The sequence below is a fragment of the Rhinolophus hipposideros genome, assembly GCF_964194185.1.
Source record: "Rhinolophus hipposideros genome assembly, chromosome: 14".
Classification (NCBI taxonomy): domain Eukaryota; kingdom Metazoa; phylum Chordata; class Mammalia; order Chiroptera; family Rhinolophidae; genus Rhinolophus; species Rhinolophus hipposideros.
This window is the reverse complement of record NC_138060.1, coordinates 23,918,444-23,939,212: the sequence shown is the minus strand read 5'-3', so window position 1 is coordinate 23,939,212 and position 20,769 is coordinate 23,918,444. Positions and strand designations below refer to the sequence as shown.

At 43.8% G+C, this 20,769-nt stretch overlaps 1 protein-coding gene across 5 annotated transcripts in view; it reads left to right on the top strand.

The window, feature by feature from the left end:
* The window catches only part of SRGAP3 (SLIT-ROBO Rho GTPase activating protein 3), a 237,789-nt gene that overhangs the window by 195,218 nt on the left and 21,802 nt on the right, over positions 1 to 20,769 (top strand). For all 5 annotated transcript variants that reach the window (XM_081071603.1, XM_081071599.1, XM_081071600.1 and 2 more), the window contains 4 exons: positions 6,234 to 6,368; positions 9,622 to 9,727; positions 9,932 to 10,159; positions 12,950 to 13,029. In XM_081071603.1, coding sequence (XP_080927729.1) covers positions 6,234 to 6,368; positions 9,622 to 9,727; positions 9,932 to 10,159; positions 12,950 to 13,029 — 549 coding nt within the window. The remainder of the gene's footprint in view (positions 1 to 6,233; positions 6,369 to 9,621; positions 9,728 to 9,931; positions 10,160 to 12,949; positions 13,030 to 20,769) is intronic.

Sequence of the window (20,769 nt, the reverse complement as noted above, 5' to 3'; positions counted from 1 at the left end):
GTGTCATTCCTCATTCCCTGAGCTGCTTTTGAGAACTCTGGACAGCCCAGTCCAGTTTTGTTTATTCATTTTCCCCAACTCCTTAGCACCCCTGTTGCCCTGCATTCATTGTAAATGAACAGAGACATGGTCTGGAAACTTTGCTGGTTCCATCTTCCTGGGCTCACCTCATTATATAAAATGCCTCGAATCTCATGGGTAAACTCACTGCATGGTGTCTCCAGCCTGGCGAGTGCCTCCCCCTGGCATTTTCCTACTTCCCCTTGTCCTGTAAGTACCCTTTTTGTACCAGGCAGCCAGGCCCTATCCCCACCCCAGAAGTACTGCTTTCTTTCCTTTTTGAATGTGATTTTCTAAGGTAAACCCCTTCTGTCAGTCGCTTGGATACCTTGCAGTGGGGCAATTTTTTAAATCACCTTGCAGGTGAAATTTAAAAGAATTCTCTGCTCTTCATAAGCTCTAGACCACCTCAGGCAGAGCCCCACTGGACTGAGATCACCTGACCCAAATCTCTGCTGCAAAAACTATTTTCTGCTTTTTCTTTGCATCACGTATGCAGTTAGCTCCTTTCCCTCTCTCCATCATTCCTGAGTGAATCTGATTCTCTCGTCAGCTTTGTCCTTCTGCTCCACCTGAGCCTAAAATGAGGCATGGCTTACTCTAGAAGAATGGTTCCTGGTGTGTCTTTTTTAGAAAAAATCTGGCTTCTTTGAGCTAGCCTATACCTAAATTTCTCACTGATTCTTTTCTGTTTCCTGATATTCACCAAGCAACTGCCCTGGGTTTGGCTCCTTAACGAGTTGACCCTCAGGGTCACTTCCTCCTACCTTTCCATATCCCTCACTCCCAACTAGGTGGCCCAAGCCTGTGCAGTGCTCAGCATTTCTTTTCTCACCCACTCCTCATGTCCCACATACTCTAACTTGTGATAGAGCTTTCTCTCCCAATCAGTACCTTGTGTATTTTTCCTGTCTTTTATTTTTTAAAATTCAAGTCCCCTAATCCCTTCAGGGTGCCTGACATTTATTACGTGTTCAAAGAGAGTTGGGTCTTTTTCTTCCTTGGCCCCCTTCTTTCTCTCTCAGGGGTAGTTCTTGCCTATATTCCTTACATAGGCTGTTTAAAGAAACACCTATCTCTTTTCCTTAATCTTCTGAAAAATTATAACATGTTGGAAAGACCATTCCTGGATTATTATTCCCACTTTCTTTTTCTTCTGACACAAATCAACCAGGATTTTAGTTGGGATTATTATTATTATTATTACTGGGTATCTTTCTTGTTTGCTGTCAATAAATCTTAAACTTACTGATCTTTTGAGATCTTCTTGTAATCTTCTGGCAAAGTGAAGGAGAAAACATCAGGGAAAAGGTAGGACTCAGCAGCTGTGTCTTGGAAAGAGCTGTGGCTCACTGTTATCTCCTACGTCACATTTTTTTGTACGTCAAGATGAGGGAGATAGCTGCCAATGGTCTGTCCTATGAGGAGGGTGGCTGGAAAGAGACCCAGTGGCCCTTTCTCCCTGTGCAGATCAAATAGGGTTTGGGTTTGGGGCTGAAGTCATGGCTTATAGGGTCTGACACCTTCTGGACTCAACCTCGTCCTTCTGAGGCTATTTCCTGCCCCAGGAGGAGGGGTGTGGCCAGGAGACGCTGGGAGGGGCTGTTATGTAGAAGAGCCTCAGGAGGGGCTTGTGTGGACCTGTGACCACAGAGAGCTGCCCTTGTAAGAGAGACCACCTGCATGCTTCCTGCCCCAGTCCAGCGGCAAGTTCCCCTGAAGCCTTACGCACACATTGTATGTTCACACCCTGCCCTGGAGACAGCCATGGCTGAAAGTCTTCAGCAATGCCGAGGTGATCTGGCTGAGCGGAGGCTGTAGGCAGGGCTGTTTGATAGCAAGTCTAGCTTCTCCAGGCCAGTAGCTAGCAAAGTGTGAACACAGCTTTCTTTCCAACTTGCCTGGAATTTTACTCTAATTCTCCTCCTAGAGGAAGCCATCATTCACACAAACCATCCTGCTTATCTTGAGTTCTGGAATTCCATATGTTTCTGGAGCCAAAATTGACTAGCCTTACAGAGAGCCGAAGGCCTAGGCTGGGAGGAAGGCACGTTTGGATGGCTCCTTTTATGGGCTGAATTCCTTTGGGATGAAGAAGAAAAGTGAATGGTGTGTGTATATAAAGTCAATATGTTGATCATGCTTAAGGGAGGTTAATATGGAGAAAAATATGTATACACTTTTTCATCACGAGACCACAAGAGTAATGCATGGTACAAGAGTAATGCATAATAGGGAATCAGTTTAATACAGTAGTGGTTTTCGAACTCTTAGGGTCCTTCAGAGGGGCCTCAAGGTCTGAAGATAGAGATACTGGGATAGAGCTACTGGGATAGAGAGGGGCTGAGGAGGTAGGGCTCGGACCTCTTCCCCCAGTTCAACTAAGACAGCTTTGTTCTATATATTGCACTCTCATAGAAACTGTTTTCTTGAAAACGACAAAAATCACATTGGGATTCTACTGTAAAGGAAGGAGGGAGAGAGAGGGAGGGAGGGAAGGAAGGAAGGCAGGAGAGAAAGAAGGAAGGAAGGAAGAGAGGGAGAGAGGATAGGTTGTATGCAGATAGGCACACAGATAGTACTGAAAAGGTAGAAGAAGGAATATCTCCCGGGCAACAAGACATCTGGGAGCTGCTAGTGTCTGTTTTTGAGTGTGGGCAAGTTGTTTCACTTGTTGGGGCCTCAGCTTTCTCGCTGGAGAGAATGGTGATGTTGGAACCATGCCTTCCCCAGTGCCATACATCGCTTTTGTGAGGATTAAGAGCGAGCACAAGTGTGAATGTGCTCTAGCAGTATAGGCAATGATTTGTCAATGTTTTCTCTCTTCCTTCCCCATGAGAAAGTCTTGTAGGGGAAGCATTCTCTCTCTTTCCATGGGAACATCTGAGAGGTTGACCTGTGGAACAACAATGTCTGGGCTGCCCCATGCAGTTGTTCAGGTCAGGCACTGCACAAGGGTGCTGCTCTAAGAGGGAGGCGGGAGGTGACTCTGGCTTGCGTACTGTCTGCCACAAGCCCTCGTTCAGGAAGGAAGGGGGTTCTTTCTCTAATTTGCATGACAGCAAGTTGGGGCTAGCAGAGGCCCTAACAGTGACACACATTCTCTTCTTACAGAAGCACAGCAAAAATAGCCAATTCTCCTCTTCATTATTTGCCAGTCTTAGAATGCTCTGGGCTGTTCTGGGAGGAGGAGAAGCCTACTGTATAGACTGCTCTCAGAACCTTCTGGGAGGTGGCAGATTGCTCCCTGCTTCCTCTCACCTCCCCCACAGATGCTCGACCTCCTCACCCCCTGCCCCGTGAACTAGCTCAGCAGCCCCTGATTACACTGAAAAGTGTTGTTCTCCTGAGAGATCATTTCCCCTGTCGAATTGGCAAAAATTCTAAAGGTTGACCACATTCCAAGGGCAGGGCTGTGGAAAGAAGCATCTTCTGTGTTGCTGGTAGGAGTATAAAACAGTCCAGCCCCAATGGAGGAGAATTTGGCTAAGTCTGATGAAACCACATATGTATTTACTCTTTGACCCAGCAATCCCACTTCTAGGAACTTACCACAGAGCCATACCTCCACAAATACAAAACCACATGTACAAGGTTATTTGTCAGGGTAATAGTTGTGATAGCAAAATACTGGAAAGAAAACAAGTATCGATCCATAGGAAATTAGTTGACTTAATTATGGTCTATCCATAAAATAAGAAGACTTTATAGCCATCTTACAAAATGAGGAAGATCTCTATGAACTGATGTGGAAGGATTTCTCGGATTTATTGATAAGAGAAGAAATGAATGTATATAGTAGGATAGTATGCTACTTATATTTTCTGTAAAAAAAGTGAGAGAAAGAAAAACTCGTGTATATGTATTTGCTTATTTTTGCAGAAAGAAACACAGCAGGACAAACCAGAAACTAATGAAAATGGTTAAATATAAAATGTGGAGGGGAGAAGGATAAGAATATGGCCTCTCCGCATGCAACTTTTTTTTTGGCTTTCACTTTTGGACCATGTAAATTCTTTATATTTTCAAAACTGCAAATTAAAAAAAAAAAAAAAAAAGGATTTCTTAAAAAAACATCAGTTCCTAAAATTGAATATAAATATAAATAAATAAGCTGTGTCTCAAATTGATAACCATACAGAGAGTAATTTTTGAATGTGTGCTTCGATCATACATTTTTCACAGCTTAATTGAATTAAATACCATAAGGTATGTACATTCTTAAAGTGTACAATTCAGTCGTTTTTAGTATTTTGTGCAATCATCGCGATAAACTAATTTCAGAAATTTTTCATCATCCCCAAAAGGGACGTTGTACATATTTGTAGTCGCTCCCTATACCCCCTCCCCGGAAGGTCCCAGCCCTGGGGAACCACTAATCTATTGTTTGATCTCTGACCGCACATCTTTAGTGGGAGACATTCCGAGACTCAAAAACAAAGCCCTAAAAATAAATCTTAAATTTTATGTAGCAGCTATATTGTTTGTGGTAATATTGCTATTAAAATTCTGAAACCATTTTATGTATATTGTAGAAATTATTGACATTATCCATAACCAACATTTTCACTGTCAGAAGAATGAAATGCAAATACAAAATACATAAAGGTAAAGAAAACCTTGTATCTTAAATATGATTGGAAATAGCAGTGTGAACTCATGAAAAAAAAAATATTCTAGCTCTATCCACTGAAAGAGCTTGGAGCCTCTTTATATTACTCCTGAAGCAATGAGCATACCTAGAACCTACATCTTGGTTTCTAAATACCATTCCTGACAAAAAGCAAACAGAGCTCCTTGGAGGAATGTTTGATTCCAGATCTGGGTCAAGGAAAAGGTGCAAAGTGATCTATGGACATCTTTTGTTCCAGAAAGCCAAGAAGTACTCAATGGAGGTTGCGTCAAAAGGACATGAGAAAGAACTCCCCTTGGTCAAATCTGGGGACAATCTGAACCTCCCTGTGAATAGTGGTGGCAGTGGATTAGAGCACATTGAATTAAAAATTACCAAACAAGTCTGTAAAACGTTTTTAAAAGATAAGAGGAGACAGGAGGGAACATGGGGAAAGCTGTTCTTGACCAAAAAATTTAAGCTAATAATTGTAGATGGAATGACAGAATTTTAAAAAATCACCTTTTTACAACCCCAGAGTAATAACTGATTTTGGCAAAAGTCATTATTGGATGCTGAAGCATTGGGTGAAACATCTTGAGCCTAATGACATGCACATAATATATTTTACAAAAGTATGTTATGTTTTACTCTTATTATTACAAAGGGGAAAATATACCTTCATCAATGTAGAGGTCTGGAGGCCACTACTTAACCCAGCAATCCAACTTAACACAGCCTGACATATGTGCCTCCTGATGGCAGCAAGGTGTCCACAACATCACCTGTGTGGTATTCTTGCCAAAACGGTTGAACCTGAATCTAATCATGAGGAAACAATCAAGACAAACCTAGAATGTGAAGCATCCCAAGGCCAACTAATATACTAAGGCCAACAGGCAGTTGGTCTTCACCCTTCAAAAAAATCAATCTTAACAAAAAGCAAACTAACAATAAAAAATGTTGGGATCTATTTTATATTCAACAGCATAAAGACACATAACCAAATGAATTGTGAATGTTGATGAGATCTTAGCTTTTGAAAAAAAAACTGAAAGACATGGGACAATTGGAAATGTTTGCATGTGGGCTGTATATGAGATGGCGTTTTGGAACTGTCCTTAATTTCCTTAGGTATAATAATATTGTGTGACGATGTAGGAAAATATCCTTATACCTAGCAGACACGTGTTGAAGTGTTCAGCAGTGACGTGTTGTGATGTCTACAAAGTACTCTCAATTAGCTGAGCAATAATAAATACAAGCAGAGAAAGAGAGAGAAAGCAAATATGGCAAGATAAGTGTAAGTTGATGAGTGTGAGTGAAGGGTGATGGTTGTTCATTATTTTGTTTTTACAACATTTCTGTAGAGTTGACCATTTTCAAAATCAGTTGCAGGGAGAACTGTGAACTTGCTGGGGAGTATGTAAGATGGGGGGGAGTACGTAAGATGTCCCCTCGGTCTCTTCTCCAGTTCAGACTGGGCCTGGTCATCTCTTCTGCTGTCTACGCGTTCCCTGCCTCCTTGCCAAGCTGAATCATCATCTCTGTTTCCTCACAGGTGAAGACCCCCTTGTGGATGATCAAAATGAACGAGATATCAATTCAGTCGCTGGTGTTTTAAAACTGTATTTCCGAGGACTGGAAAACCCACTCTTTCCTAAGGAAAGGTTTCAAGATTTGATATCTACTATTAGTAAGTATTTTGCAGGGGAATGGTCGATTCCTTGACAAATATTTATTGACATTGCATTATGGACTCATCAGTGTGTTAGCCATGCAGGAGGGACACTGTGAAAGAAGCAGTATGGTCCTTATCCTTAGAGAACTTCAAGCCTAGTTGTGGAAATAATAAAATGCTTTATAATGGAAGAACTAATGGGCATGGTACACTTGGGGATGGAAGGAGCTCAGAACAGCAGAGAGAGAGGGACACTTGGCTTCACAGATCACAGCTGAGAGAGTGAAGTGAACAGAGTCTTCCAGGAAGAGTGGACACGGGGATCCTGGGAAGAGTTGGGGACACACAGACTGATGGGCCCAGCAGGAGGATGTCCCGGCCAGTGCCCGGTGCAAGAGGGAGAAGGCCGTGAATGCCTTGCAAGGATGCTGGGGCTTTTCCCCTGGGGTAATGGGGAGCCATGGAGGGCTTGGGAGTCTGGTCAGCAACATGACCAACCAGGGAAATGGTGACAATAAGTTGCCTGAGAGCTTCCTCTGACATTGCTAGCCATCAGAGTCCTCCTTGACTGGTATTTCTGTGGATGAAGGCAGGAGCCCAGTCCAAGGGGCTGAAGTAAAAGCACCTTGACTGTAAGATGCCCAAATCCAAGGCAGCCTTTTAAGGCTAGTTTTTAAAAATCAACTTTTAATATTGGAATATGAGAATTTTAGTATTTTGGAATAAATTCTTGAATGTGATTTGCAGAAAATCGCTGCACACCTCGTTACACTAGGGATGCTTCTCACAATGCTCTGAGAGAGATTTGCAGCCAGGACAGTGCCCCCAGAGGTGGCAAGAGTTGCCACCAATGCTCCAGAAGCTTGAGCTCTCTTATCTGCCTGTGTACAAGACCCTTCCTGTTCCCTTCTACTCTCCACACTACTTTCTGCTCATCTTTCCAGACCCACTTCAAACTCCAAATCACCTCTCAGAAATTCCAGGCCACAAAGGCTCTACTTTGTCTGAGCCCCACGTCACTTGCTCAGCCGATGTTTCCAGAAGCCCCAATAGTCCATTTCCTGAGCAGGGCCCTCAGTGGACCAGGTCGTTGACCTCTGGTACAAGCTCATGACATTAGATACCTTGAATCACAACTTGAATCATACCTTGGGAAAAAACAACAAGTTCCTTCTCAGTTCCTGTGATTACATCAAGGAGCAAACCTCATGGGTCAATCTCCCTTCGAAACAGAGAGATGCGGCCTCAGTCTCAGAAACTTTTGTAGAGAACAATGTCTACATATAACGTAGTAGCATTGTTTTCCTCTCGTTGTATCTGTTTTTATGTTACGTCCTAATTATTGCAAATGATCCTCATTTACAGAGTGAGGTAAAGTCTCCTTTTTAAGAAGAAAATCAGTGATGGTGGAGGTGGTACTAGGGCACGCTGACCGAAGCTGAGGACGTGAAGGGGCCTCTAATAGGGGCAGTGGAATCAGTGAGGGTGTAAGAGCTTACCTCTGTGGGGAGGCTTCCTGGAACCAAACCTTGAAGGTAGGCTGGAGCGTGCCCGGCAGAGAAGGGAGATCCCTAGTGTGTGCAAAGCCCTAGGGGTAGCCAAGTCCTTTGTGAAAGGGTGTGAGGATAGAGCCAGGAGTGCAGTGTCCAGGCTCTCGGCCTCACATAGAAAGGTGCCGGCTTAGGTAGTGAATCGCCATCAGCTGTGGCTGGTTGGCCGTCAGCTGTAACCAGTGAGCCATTGGCCACTAATATAACTGCTGTGGCTACGCTAGCAGAAAACGGGGTTAGCAAGGAGATGGTGGCTGAGCCTGCAAGCGATACAGGGAGGGTTGCGAACAGTGTGGCTCCTGCTTCCTGTGTCTCCAACCCAGCCCGCAGTGAGACTATAGTGGTATGACTCCCCTACCTATGGCTCCGTGGGTGTGCCTTTTTGGCCTCACCATATCCTGTTCTTATGTGGGGAGCGGGAGCAGAGAACCCGCATGCCACCCCGCACGACAGAGGGAGATGGTGGAAAGGCAGCCTGGCACAGAGTTTCTCAATGGGGTGCTATTGGCATTTAGGGCAGAGCAGGGCCTTGTTGTGTGTTCCCTACATTCAGGACACTTAGCGCCTTCACCCTGGGTCCCTAATGCCAGTGGCATCCTCCAGTCACCTTCTCACCCCAAAGAATGCCCTCAGGGGTTCACTACTACTTCATTGGAGACGCATGGCTCTAAATCATCTTCAAATACTCCAGGAAGGGGTGGTAGCTAGGAGGTGGGGCAGGTAAGGTTGGTTGAAGCCCCATCATGAAGAGCCTTGGGTGCAGAGGAGAAATGGGAAAAGTGGTGTTTTGGAAGGAACATGTTGACAGAATGTGGAGGCTGGAGAGAGAGGCTATGTGAGAAAAAAACGTGTTTTCTGAAAAAGAACCTGACATGGGTTTATGCGTCAGCTCAGCATCAGCCTTGTATATAAACATCAGCGCTTTGGCAGCTCACTCTTCTTAGCCCCAGCATTCCCTCTCCACAAGGTGAAGCCCACAAAGTACTTTTCTCTCGTTATCAAGCCAGATTTGCTGCTCCTACACCTGGCCTGACTAAGAAAAATACCAGTGTCTGTATCTCTAGGATTGACCTGAAAACAGTGGTCAGAGACGAGATCCCAAGCATCTGCCAGGCTCTTCGGCCAATATGCAGCTCAGGAGGGTTATTCAGCACTCATATCCTGAGCATCTACTCTGTGCTGGCATGTGCTGAAGCTGGTGTTTTTATATAAAGACTTTAATGAAACATGGCCCCTGCCTGGGTTCATCAGGACTCATAGGTTGCAGGTGACAGAAACTCAGCTTACACTGGCTAAATCCATCAAAGGGAATGTATTGGCTCACATTCCTCAAAAGTTGAGGCCCAGCTGGACCCAGACCTCACATGGCATCAGCAGGAATCTGTCCCTTCCATCTCTGTGCTGTCGTCACTGTCAGGAAGTATCTTCTTCCCTAGGAGCCCCCAGCTACTCCAGACTTCCCTCTATCTAGTTTCAAGTGGGCACCTCTCTCTAGGTTTCTCCAGCCCAAACTCCCAAGGATCAACTCCAGTTGGTTCTGATGAGGCCATGTACCCCTCCCTGGGCCCAGCCCTGTGGCCAGGGGAATATGATGCTCTGGTCGGCCAGGCCAGGCTCCCCAGAACCACATGGGCTGATCGAAGAGGGAGGACTCGCAAATGTTGGCTAATTGGCTCACCAAGGACGATAGACAACCTGAAAGCCCCTTTATGTTACAGAACTGGAGAGCTCCGCTGAGAGGGTGCACCAGATCCAACAAATCCTCATCACCCTTCCCCGCGTGGTGATCGTGGTCATGAGATATCTCTTCGCTTTCCTCAATCAGTGAGTTGCCCGGCCAGGGGGTCCCCTCTTTGACTCGGCCCTGACCTCCTTTGGGAAGGGGTGTCCTGAGGCTTTTGCAGGTGCAGCTGTTCTTAAAACAGAACATGGAATCCTCCTGGATTTGAATGGCGTCCCCTAAAGAAAGAAACCGCAGGGGGAGGCTTCGCCTTTCCCAGGTGACTTGTGGGTGCTCCTCTCTTGTAGCCTCTCGCAGTATAGCGACGAGAACATGATGGATCCCTACAACCTGGCCATCTGCTTTGGGCCCACCCTCATGCACATCCCCGATGGGCAGGACCCTGTGTCCTGCCAGGCACACGTCAATGAAGTCATCAAAACCATCATCATCCATCATGAAGCCATCTTCCCCAGCCCCCGAGAGCTAGAGGGACCCGTGTATGAGAAATGCATGGCTGGAGGGGAAGAATATTGGTAAGATTCCATTCCTCTCAATATTATTATTATCATTGTCGCCGTTGTTGTTGCTGTTGAACAAGAATAGTAAGAACCCCTTTGATTTTCTCACCACTTTGAGGTCTGTACGCCCTTACACATTTTCTCATTGAGCTCCACAGCAGCCGAGCGGAGATAATTACATCCGTCCAATTGGCTTAAGCTAAATGGGAATGTACAGGTTTATGTCCCTAAAAAGTCTGGGTTTATGGCTTCAGGTACAGCTGGATCCAGGGGTTTGGTGGTGATCAGCAGGACTTGGTCCTGCAATGCCCAGCCTGTGGCTCTGCTTTCTCCCGTGTCGGCTTCATTCTCAGGCAGGCTTTCCTGTGTTGGTTTCAAGAAGCCATCTGGTAACTCCTGATTCAGAGCGCATTCTCTTAGCATCCCCAGTGGACAAAAAGAGCTTCTCTATTCCCAATGTTCCAACACAAGCCCAGAATGTTGTCTCCTCGCTGAGCCTTGGGTCTGGCAAACTAATCACATTACTTAAGAGACGTGATGCTGTCATTGGCCAGGTGAGTCGCAAGCCCATCTCAGGCAGCAGGGAAGTAGATAATCCCCACGTCAACCTGGTGAACTGAGAGTGACACTTCCCACTATTGTCCCCTCCCACCCAGGACACAGTGAGTTCACTGTCTCTGAGAGCGCCACACCAAGTCAGCAGTTGCCAGCTGGGCACCTCAGTGTCCCCGGAGCTACACTGGGTCTTGGGAGGGTCTTATCCAAGTCAGGGCTGACTGCCTTCCCCAGGCTAAGACCTTAAATGTGGCAAAGAATGGAAAATTCTTTTAAATGTGGAAAAGACAGGAGATTCAGACCGCTGACTGGCAGAGACCAGTGAAAAGGTTTGCACTCTTTCCCTATTCCTGATCCAGGACAACACACGGCTCTCTATATAGGCATTACCTGTACTGCTTTGAGCCAGGTGCCTACAGGAGTTTGTCTTTTGATGGACAAAGCTCCCCTGGATTCTCGAACCACTTTAGTTCTGTGGGCATATTTGGGCAACTGCTTCAAAGAAGGAAGATGTCCCAGCCTGTTTCCCCACAACGCTTCCCCGCACAGAAATACCGGGTCCTGGTGTTATCTAATCACAGCTCTCTAATCTCATGTGAGGCACGAGGACAAGTCTGTCCCTGATCTGTGACGGAAACATTAAACAACCAGCAAGCATACTTTCTGGACAAAGAGAAGCTTTTCACGTTTTCACAGCCATTACCAGTTCTCTTTTCTTGCTGCAATACATACTAATTAGTGTTCTCGTTGGGGTCCCGTATACTTATCAAAGAACAACATACAATCCCCACACTATTCTCAGTCCCATGAGAAAGGAAAACTGTTAATTACATGGTAATTCTGGAGACATTTTCAAAGCCCCAAATGGGGATGTGGCTGAGGGTCTCACCACAGTGGATAACATTCATTCAACAAATGGTTACTGAGCACCTTTCCTGGGTCAGACCTGGGGGGGGGGGGGCAGGGATGTACTCCTTGATACAGGGAGCACTGGTGGAGGAGGAAATAGGCAGTTCCCGAAGCAGAGTCCTCTGAGCCAATGTAGGCAGGTCAGGAAAGGCTTCCTGGAGGAAACAATGACTTAACTGAAACCTGTAGGATGAACTGGAGTCAGCCAGGTGAGGAGTGGGCAAAGAATGTTGTAAGCTCGGAGCATTCAATAAAATGAAAAGCAGTTCTGTGTGTCTGAAGTGCTTTCGTGTGAGGGAATGGTGAGGGCGGAGGCTCTGCCGGCCAGCAGGAGCCAGGGTATAAGAGGTCTTAAACAAGCCATTGTACAGAGTCTGGACCTTATCCAGGAGGCAATGGAAAATGTTTCATAATAAAGTCTATATTCCTTTAAATGGTATCGTATATGTCACCTCCTCCGAGAAGCCTTCCCTGACCACCCCATGTAGGTCCCCTCTGCTGTTCTTGTCTCTGCTCATTTGTTCCTACATAACACATTTCCACTTGCCACAGTTTTATTTCCTGGCCCATGAGGGCAGGGCCTGTGTCCACCTTACCCAGACACTGTGCTAGTAGGAGGGATGCACTGCTAGTATGTTAGACGTATGTTAGGTGTCAATCAATGGTTCAATTAAAAAGCCAACTGCCCAACTATGTGAATGAACCCTGGCCTCAAGAAGCTTATAATTTAGTGAGAGAGCAGCAGTTGATAAAATTATCCCAATGCATTCATGACTAAATTTAACAGGCTGGATACACTCTACCACCCTGCCCATCATGGTCGCCAGCTGGCTCGCACCAGCTGGACTGATCGGTGTTTTTGCACACAGCATCGAGAGGCTTCCTTGAGGGACCCTTCTCCTCGTGAGCTTCACTCAGCCTCACTGGGTTTGTCACCTCTCCTGTAAGACCGGGAGCCAGGCTAGATGAATGACTCACAGTGCTTCTAAAATTCCTTTTTATTTTTCTGGCCTGGGGTTCTTCCGAGGACAAAGGCCAGGGTTTTACCATTGCCCTCTGGATCTTGGCGTTGACAGCCTTTACCAAGAAGGCAGCCCAACAAATTCCAGGGCTGGGGCCGTCTGGGGAAGGTTATGCACGGAAACTTCCCAGCCAGGGGGCTGGGAGTGATTTCCTCTTAGGAAGATCCATGAGTGGTCACGTGGTAAAGTTGGGATTCAGTAGGTCTGGGCCTGATCTGATCAAGGCCCAGAGGTGGGCTGGGCTGGTGCCTGAGGGAGGCTAAGGGCAGTGTGAGGGTACAAGGCCCCCAACGGGTCCCCGTCTCGTGTTGCCTTGCAGTGACAGCCCACACAGTGAGCCAGGGACCATTGATGAAGTTGACCATGACAATGGCACTGAACCTCACACCAGTGACGAAGGTGAGTAAGAGGGATTCTAGGCCCAGTGGACCCACCTGAGGGTGTCTCATGTTGACTCATGCCTGCTCAACTCTGGGCAGGTCCGCATAACCCCCTCCAACTTTGCAAGTCAGCACATCATCCTCCAGAATAGATGGGGACCCAGGAAGACCTCCGAGGCATGTGCACTCCAATTTGTCACATTCCTGCCTGGCTATCTCATCTTATTCGATGCCCTCGTCTTCCCAAGTGCCAATCCTAAGTGATAAGAGTTTCCTAAGTGGGAAGCACACTTTGTCCCTTAATCTCTCCCCCACCGGGGATGTACTTTGCATCCAGTCTGTGCTGGGACTTGGGGCATGGCGATGAATGAGACGTGGATCATGGAGTAGCTGCCAGTCTCCTCACTGGTAATACCAGACTACTTTACAGGCGTGTCCCCAGTGCAGCGGGTGCCGGAACATGAAGCCCAGTGGTGATGACTCAGGGAAGTGGTGGAGGGAGAGAGTGAAAGTCCAGCCTGGAGTGTTAAGGGCTCACCAGGCCCTTCCATCCCTTCGAGACAAGGAGAAGAGAGTGAAGTTAGTCTTGAGGGAACTGGGATTATACAGACAAGCCATCTGGGTAGTATAGGCTCGCCAGTGCTGCCATGTCCACTAGGCCCAGGGCCTGCGATACTTTTAGGGACCCATACAAATGTTTTAATTTCTTTTAAAGTAAGAAGAAAAAAATGAATATGATCCAGTCTGGACTATATTCATCTTTAAACCAATACAGTTGTAAAATATAATAGTCATGTCTTTTTCCTAATGGAGGAAGGAATCCATGCAAGCAAAAGTGCCAGGGGCCCATGAGAGTCCTAATGCAGCCCAGTATAGACCAAGCATAGCCCCCCTTTCTCCCTGTGATAGTTTTACTTTTTAAAAATCATTATTTGGCAGTTATCGGGCTTTGTGCTGCCCTTGTGGGCCAACCCCAGGCCCTTTGGCTGCCATATTTGTCAGGACAGCTGTGTATATACGCAGATCCTGGGAACTGGTAAAAGAGGCAAGACTGACAAGTGGGTTTGCACATTCTAGTAAGACTAGTTCAGTTGTTAATGACAGAACCTCCAGCTCAAACTGATTTAAGCGTAAAAGAAATTCAAATCATATACCGGAAAATTCCCAGGATAAGCGCGGCTTCAGGCACAGCTGGATCCAGGAGCTTAGTTGATCCTGTCAGGAGTTTGTCCCCACCTTCCTGTTCTGTTTCCCTCTGTGTCGACTTCATTCTCAAGTATGATCTGCCTACGTGGTGCTTTCTGGTAATTTCAAATTTTCATCATCGCTTTATACAAACTCCCAATGGAAAAGAGCTTCCTTTTCCTAATGGTTCCAAGAAAGCTTCTGGGATGGAGTCTCATGGACTGACTCAAGTCATACACCCAGGCCAGAGCCAATCACTGCGGCCCAAGAGGGAGCCAGTAGGTCAGGCCTGGGTCACGGGTGCAGAAAAGCAAATCGAGGTGTAACGTTGAGCTCTGCCAGCCTCCTGAGGGCTGAAGGCATCCTGAGCTGAGAAAAATATCCTGCAGAGTCTTTGTTCGGAGACGTGAAGGCTGCCACCTTCTGCTTGTTTGCAGTGATTTGCTTCCTTCCTTCTTTTCCTCTTTCCCTACCACCTCCAGTTCTCCCTCTCCTATCACTTTTAACAGTCCCCACCCCCCTTCTTGTTCTCACCATTTTTCACTTGCTTTATTTCTGTGTGTGTGTGTGTGTGTGTGTGTGTGTGTGTGTGTGTGTGTCCCTCTTGCTCCAGATCTCGCTCCCAGTCTCTTCTTCCACTTCTTGTCCAACAAGATAGACTGATTTTTCAGAAATCAGACGTATCTGGACTGCTGCTGGTGGAGGCAAATGTGTCCACAGGAAGGCAGGGCAGGTGCCCTCTGAGGACCCATGCAGCCCACCTTCATGGGGGCAGAGGTCGCTGTTAGTCATCCCACACCTGCTGAGTTTCCCCAAGCTCCTCAACCTGGGGCTGCAAGGCTGCTGTGGGTACCAGTACTGAGCAGGAGCAGGGCCAGACTTGCTGGGTGAGGGAAGAAGCAGCCACAGAAGGCTTCCCCTGTGCCAAGAAGACCCACCCCGCTGAGAATGCTGCCTGGCCCCTCTCAGAGCAGAGGCACACAGTGTCCCAGGAATGGGATAAGTCAGGGCTATGTGTCTGCTTCCCCAGAATGTCCTTGCTCCTGTTGTTCTTTGTCAGGTTGCTGGTTTCTGAGAATGACACAGGCAGGAAGAGTCATCCGGGAAGGGCCACAGCCACCCCAGGAAGAGCCAGTTTCCTGAAGGTTCTCCTTGTATCCTGCGGGTTGGAAGAGATGTGCTGAATTAGGGGCATTCATCAGAAGAAAATTAATTGTGTTTACTAAATGTTTACATGCATGCTGACTACAGCCAAAACAGTCACAGAAATACTGAGCTGCAGGAACCGTCAAGGGACCCTGGACTCTGAGAAAGGAGACCTAGAGGTGAAAGACAGGGAGAGATCTTTATGGCCATGTGATGTTTGGCAAGCCCCAGAATCTCTGGTCTCAGTGTCTTTTCTGTAAAATGGGAATGACTGCACTAGGAGAATTGTGGCGTAGGTTAAAATGAGGCGACGTAGATAAAGGAGCTTAGCATAGTGCCTGGGACAACTGTGTATGCAGAATAAATCCTTCCTAATCCTGATAAAGGAACTGGGTCCAGAGAATTGTATTGACCTAACTGCTCATTGGCAGTTGAAACCTCCTGATTTCCTCACCTACTTTCCTTTAAGATATTTCATTGGGAGGATCCTCAGTATTTTTTTTTTTTCTCTTGAAAACACCCGGTATGAATGGAGCGCAGCAGACTTCAAAGGTCAAATCAGCCATAAAACCACAATTCCGTGTTTTTGTAATAAATGGGTCACCCAGTGAGTGACCAGATTGAAAAACAAGTTAGTTGTTTGGCCATCTACTGCCTTTCCTGTCTCAAAAGATTCTGTACCCGCAGATGGCTGCTCTGCTGTCTTGAGCCTATTAGCACATCATCAGTTTAAGTCTGGAAAATCCAGACTTTTGCTCTTTTGGTCTCCAAGATTTATAAAGAAACCATGGTTAGACTAAGAACCTTTGATCATCAGAACTAAACTAAATGAAAACATTAAGGTAGCTTGTCAGTAGCAACTTTATTAGTTGGATGCTAAGTGAGGAACAAGACTGCCAGATAAAGAAATCACTAAAATCAGTAACAGAAACATGTCTATATAGATACGCATGTCTATTTTCAACTATAATTGCACCATCATTCTCTCACTGATAGTTCCCCCAAATTCACTCTTGTCTCCTTGTCCATCATCTACATCTAGCAAACCATTAGGCCATTCATTCTTTGGATACATTAGGGGTTCATAAATGGGCTTTAGGAGGTCCATTATGGGCAAAATTTTGTTTCTGTTGAAGTGTGTGCCTCTGAGACGAGGTCCGTAGTTTTGATGAGATTGTTTTAAGCACCTACTCCAAATCAGGGTAAGATTTTTCTTTGTTTGTAGTTCCCAATATTTTCTTTAATAAAAAATTACAAATACATAGAAAAGTTGAAGGATTTTATATATCCACATACCTACCACCTAGTTTCTATAATTAACACTTTATTTGCTTTATTGTATATTTATCTATCCTTCTCTCAATCCATCTTATTTCTTAACACATTTCAAAGTAGTATGTTGCAATCATCAGTGCATATCTCCCCCAAACACTTCAACATGCAAATCATTAACTAGGGGTCAGTATTGTGTATGGTTATTTTTTTGAAGTAAAATTACTTACACTGAAATATACAAATCTTACATGTATCATTCCATGAGTATTTATGCATGCAAACACTTATGTAACTCAGACCCCTATCAAGATATGGAACATTTCCAACACCCCGGAAAGTTCCTTCATGCTCCTTCTCAATCAGTCCCTGCCCCAAAAGCTCAAGAAGCAACCACTGACATGATTTATTTTTTTTACCACAGATAGTTGCCTGTTATGGAACCTGTAAATGGAACTGGACAGAATAGAGATTTTTGCCTTTGTCTTCTTTTGCTTGGCACATGTGTAGAGATTTATTTGTTGTGTGTATTGGGTGAGGTTTTGGTGGTATGAAAATGGAATTATAGGCAATTTATCCATAACACCCAGTTCTGCCTGAATCATGGTCACTCTGCCCTGTAAGAAATAAAGAACAATAGAAAAGAGAACAGTGGCCACTTTATTCCACTTCGGCTATTGTTCCTCAGCCCTAGTGCGGAGATGGTAAACTGGCCTGCCCCATGTGACTGAGGCCTGATGCCTAAGGAAGACTCTCTCTTCCTCTTTTTTTAACCATTTTATTGTGGTGTGATTCACATGCCATACAATTCACCCATTTAAAGTATACAATTTAACAGTTTTTAATATATTCACAGATATGTACAAGCAATTTTGAACATTTTCGTCGCTGCAAATAGAAACCCATTCCCTCAGCTATCATCCCTTATCCTTCTATCCCCTGTACTTTTTCCCCAGCCCTAAGCAACCACTAATCTGATTTCTGTCTCTATGGATTTATCTATTCTGGACATTTCATAGAAATGGGATCATGCAGTATGTGACCTTTGTGTCTGGCTTCTTTCACGTAGCATAACATTTTCAAGGTTCATCCCTGTTGTAGCATGGATCTGAAATTGATTCCTTTTTATGGCTGAATAATATTCCATTGCATGGATAGACCACATTTGATTTATCCATTGGTCACTTGATGGACATTTGGGTTGTTTCCACTTTTGTGTTATTGTGGATAATACTATTATAAAGAATTGTGTACAACTTTTGTGTAGACATATGTGTTCATTTCTCTTGGGTATACCTATGAATTGCTGGGTCATATAGTAGCTCTGTGTTTAATCATTGAAGGAGCTGCCAGACTGCTTTCCAAACTCTAGTGGGTATGAAGTAGTTTCTCACTGAGGTTTGGATTTGAATTTCTCTGATGACTAATAATGCTGAGCATCATGTGTTTATTGGTCGTTTGTCTATCTTCTTTGGAGAAATGTCTCTTCAGATCCTTTGCCCAATTTAAAATTTGGTTATCTTTTTACTATTGAGTTGTAAGAGCTCTTTATATACTCTAGGTATAAGTCCTATAGCAGATACATGATTTGCAAACCTATTCTGTGGGTTGTCTTTTCACTTTCTTGATGGTGTCTTTTGAAGCATAAAAGTTTTTTAATTTTAATGAAGTCTAATTCATCTGCGTTTTCTTTGGTTGCTCATGCTTTTGGTGCTATATCTAAGAATCCTTTGCCAGACCCAAGTTCATGAAGATTTACCTTATGTTTTCTTCTAAGAGTTGTATAGTTTGAGGTCTTATGTTTAGCTAATCATTTTGATTCATTTTAAGTTTTGTATACGGTTTAAGGTAATGGCCCATCTTCATTCCTTTGTGTGTGGCTATCCAGTTGTCCTACCACCATTAGTTATTCTTTCCTCCGTTGAATGGTCTTGGCCTCCTTATAAAAAATCAGTTGACTATAGATATATGGGTTTATTTCTGTAGTTCCAGTTCTATTCCACTGATTGATATGCTTATCCTTGTACCAATACTAGACTGTCTTGATTATACTGTTGCTGTTTAAATTTTGAAATCAGGAAGTATGAGTCCTCCAATTTTCTTCTTATTTTTCAAGATATTTTGGTTATTCTGGGTTCTTTGCAATTCCATATGAATTTTAGAATCAGCTTGTCAATTTCTACATAGAAGTCATCTGAGATTCTGACAGGGATTGCACTGAATCTGTGGACTGGTTTGGGAATATTGCCATCTTAATAGTGTTAAGTCTTCCAATCCATGGACCTGAGGTGTTTTTCCAATTACGTAGATCTTTAATTTCTTTCAACAATAATTTGTAGTTTTCAGTGCATGAACTTTACATTTGTTTTGTTACATTTATTCCTCAGTATTTCATTCTTTTTGATTCTAATTAAATTGAGTTGTTTTCTTAATTTCACTTTCAAATTGTTTGTTACAAATGTGTACAAATACAGTTGATTATAATATATTGCTCTTGTAACCTGCAGCCCTGCTGAACTTGTTCATTCATTCAAATAGCTTTAGTGAATTCCTTAGATTTTCTAAATACGGTTTCATGGCACCTGGGAATAGACTTAGCTTTACTTCTTCGTTTCCAATCTGGATGCCTTTTATTTTCCTTGCTTAATCAGCCTAGCTAGAAGCTCCAGTCCAATGTTGATTAAACTGGTGAGCATGCACATCCTTGTTTTGCTCCTGATCTTAGGGGGAAATATCCAGTATTTTACCCTTAATTATGATGTTAGCTGTGGGTTTTCCACAGATGCCAAGTTAAGGAAGTTCACTTCTAGTCCTAGTTTGTTGAGTGCTTTTATCATATTGGATTTTGTCAAATGCTTTTTCTTCATCTTTTGAGATGATTCTGTATTTTTTTTTATTCTATTGATTGATATCTTCATTGATTTCTTTGTTGGGTAAACCAATTTTGCATTCCTCAGGTAAATTCCACTTGAGCAAGGAATATAATTCTTTTTATGTTACTGGATTCAATTTGCCAGTCTTTTTGTTGAGGATTTTTGCATCCATATTCATGACATATCAGTCTATAGTTTTCTTATGATGTCTTTGTCTGATTTGGGTATCCAGATAATAATGACCTCATAAAATGAGTTGGGAAGTGTTTCTTCCTCTTCTATTTTTTCAAGATTTTGTGCAGAATTGTTATTAATTCTTCTTTAAATGTTTGGTAGAATTCAACAGTGAAGCCATCTGGATTTAGGCATTTCTTTGTGGGAGGGTAGTTTTTTGATTACTGCAAGCTCTTCATTTATTACAGATTTTCTACTTCTTCTTGTGTTCGTTTCAGTAGTTTATTTCTTTGTAGGAATTTGTGCTTTTCATCTCAGTTATTCAATTTATTTCCTACAAATATACATAGTATTGCTTTATAACCCTTTTTATTTCTGTAGAATTGGTAGTAATGTCCCTTTTTCATTTCTGATTCTAGTAATTTGAGTCTTCTCTTTTTTTCTTGGTCAGGGTAGCTCAAGGTTTGTCAATTTTGTTGATTTTTTTCAAAGAACCAGCTTCTGGTTTTATTGATGTTCTCTATAACTTTTCTGTTCTCTATTTCATTAACTTCTATACTAGTCTTTATTATTTCCTTCCTTGCTTTAGGTTTAGTTTGCTCTTTTTTCTAGTGTCTTACGGTAGAAGGTTAGGTTATAGATTTGAGTTCTTTCTTTTTTGTTAATACAGGCATTTATAGCTATAAATTTCTCTCTAAGCCCTGCTTTAGGTGCATCTCATACGTTTTGGTATGCTATGTCTTCATTTTCATTCATCTCAAAGTATTTTCTGATTTTTCTTTTGACTTTTTCCTTGACCATTGGTTACACAGGAGTGTGCTGTTTAATTTCCTCATATTTGTCAGTTTTCCTAAATTTCTTTTCTGCTATTGATTTCTATAAAGGAAATCAATAGTTTCATCCTATTGTCACTGGAGAACATACTTTGTATGATTTATATCCTTTTAAATTATTGGGGTTTGTTTTATGGCCCAGCACATGGCATATTCCAGAGAATGTTCCCTGTGCATTTGAGAAGAATGTATAGTCTCTTGTTGGGTGGAGCACCCTATAGATGTCTGTTAGGTCTACTTGATTTATAGAGTTAAGTTTTTTATTTCCTTGTTGAT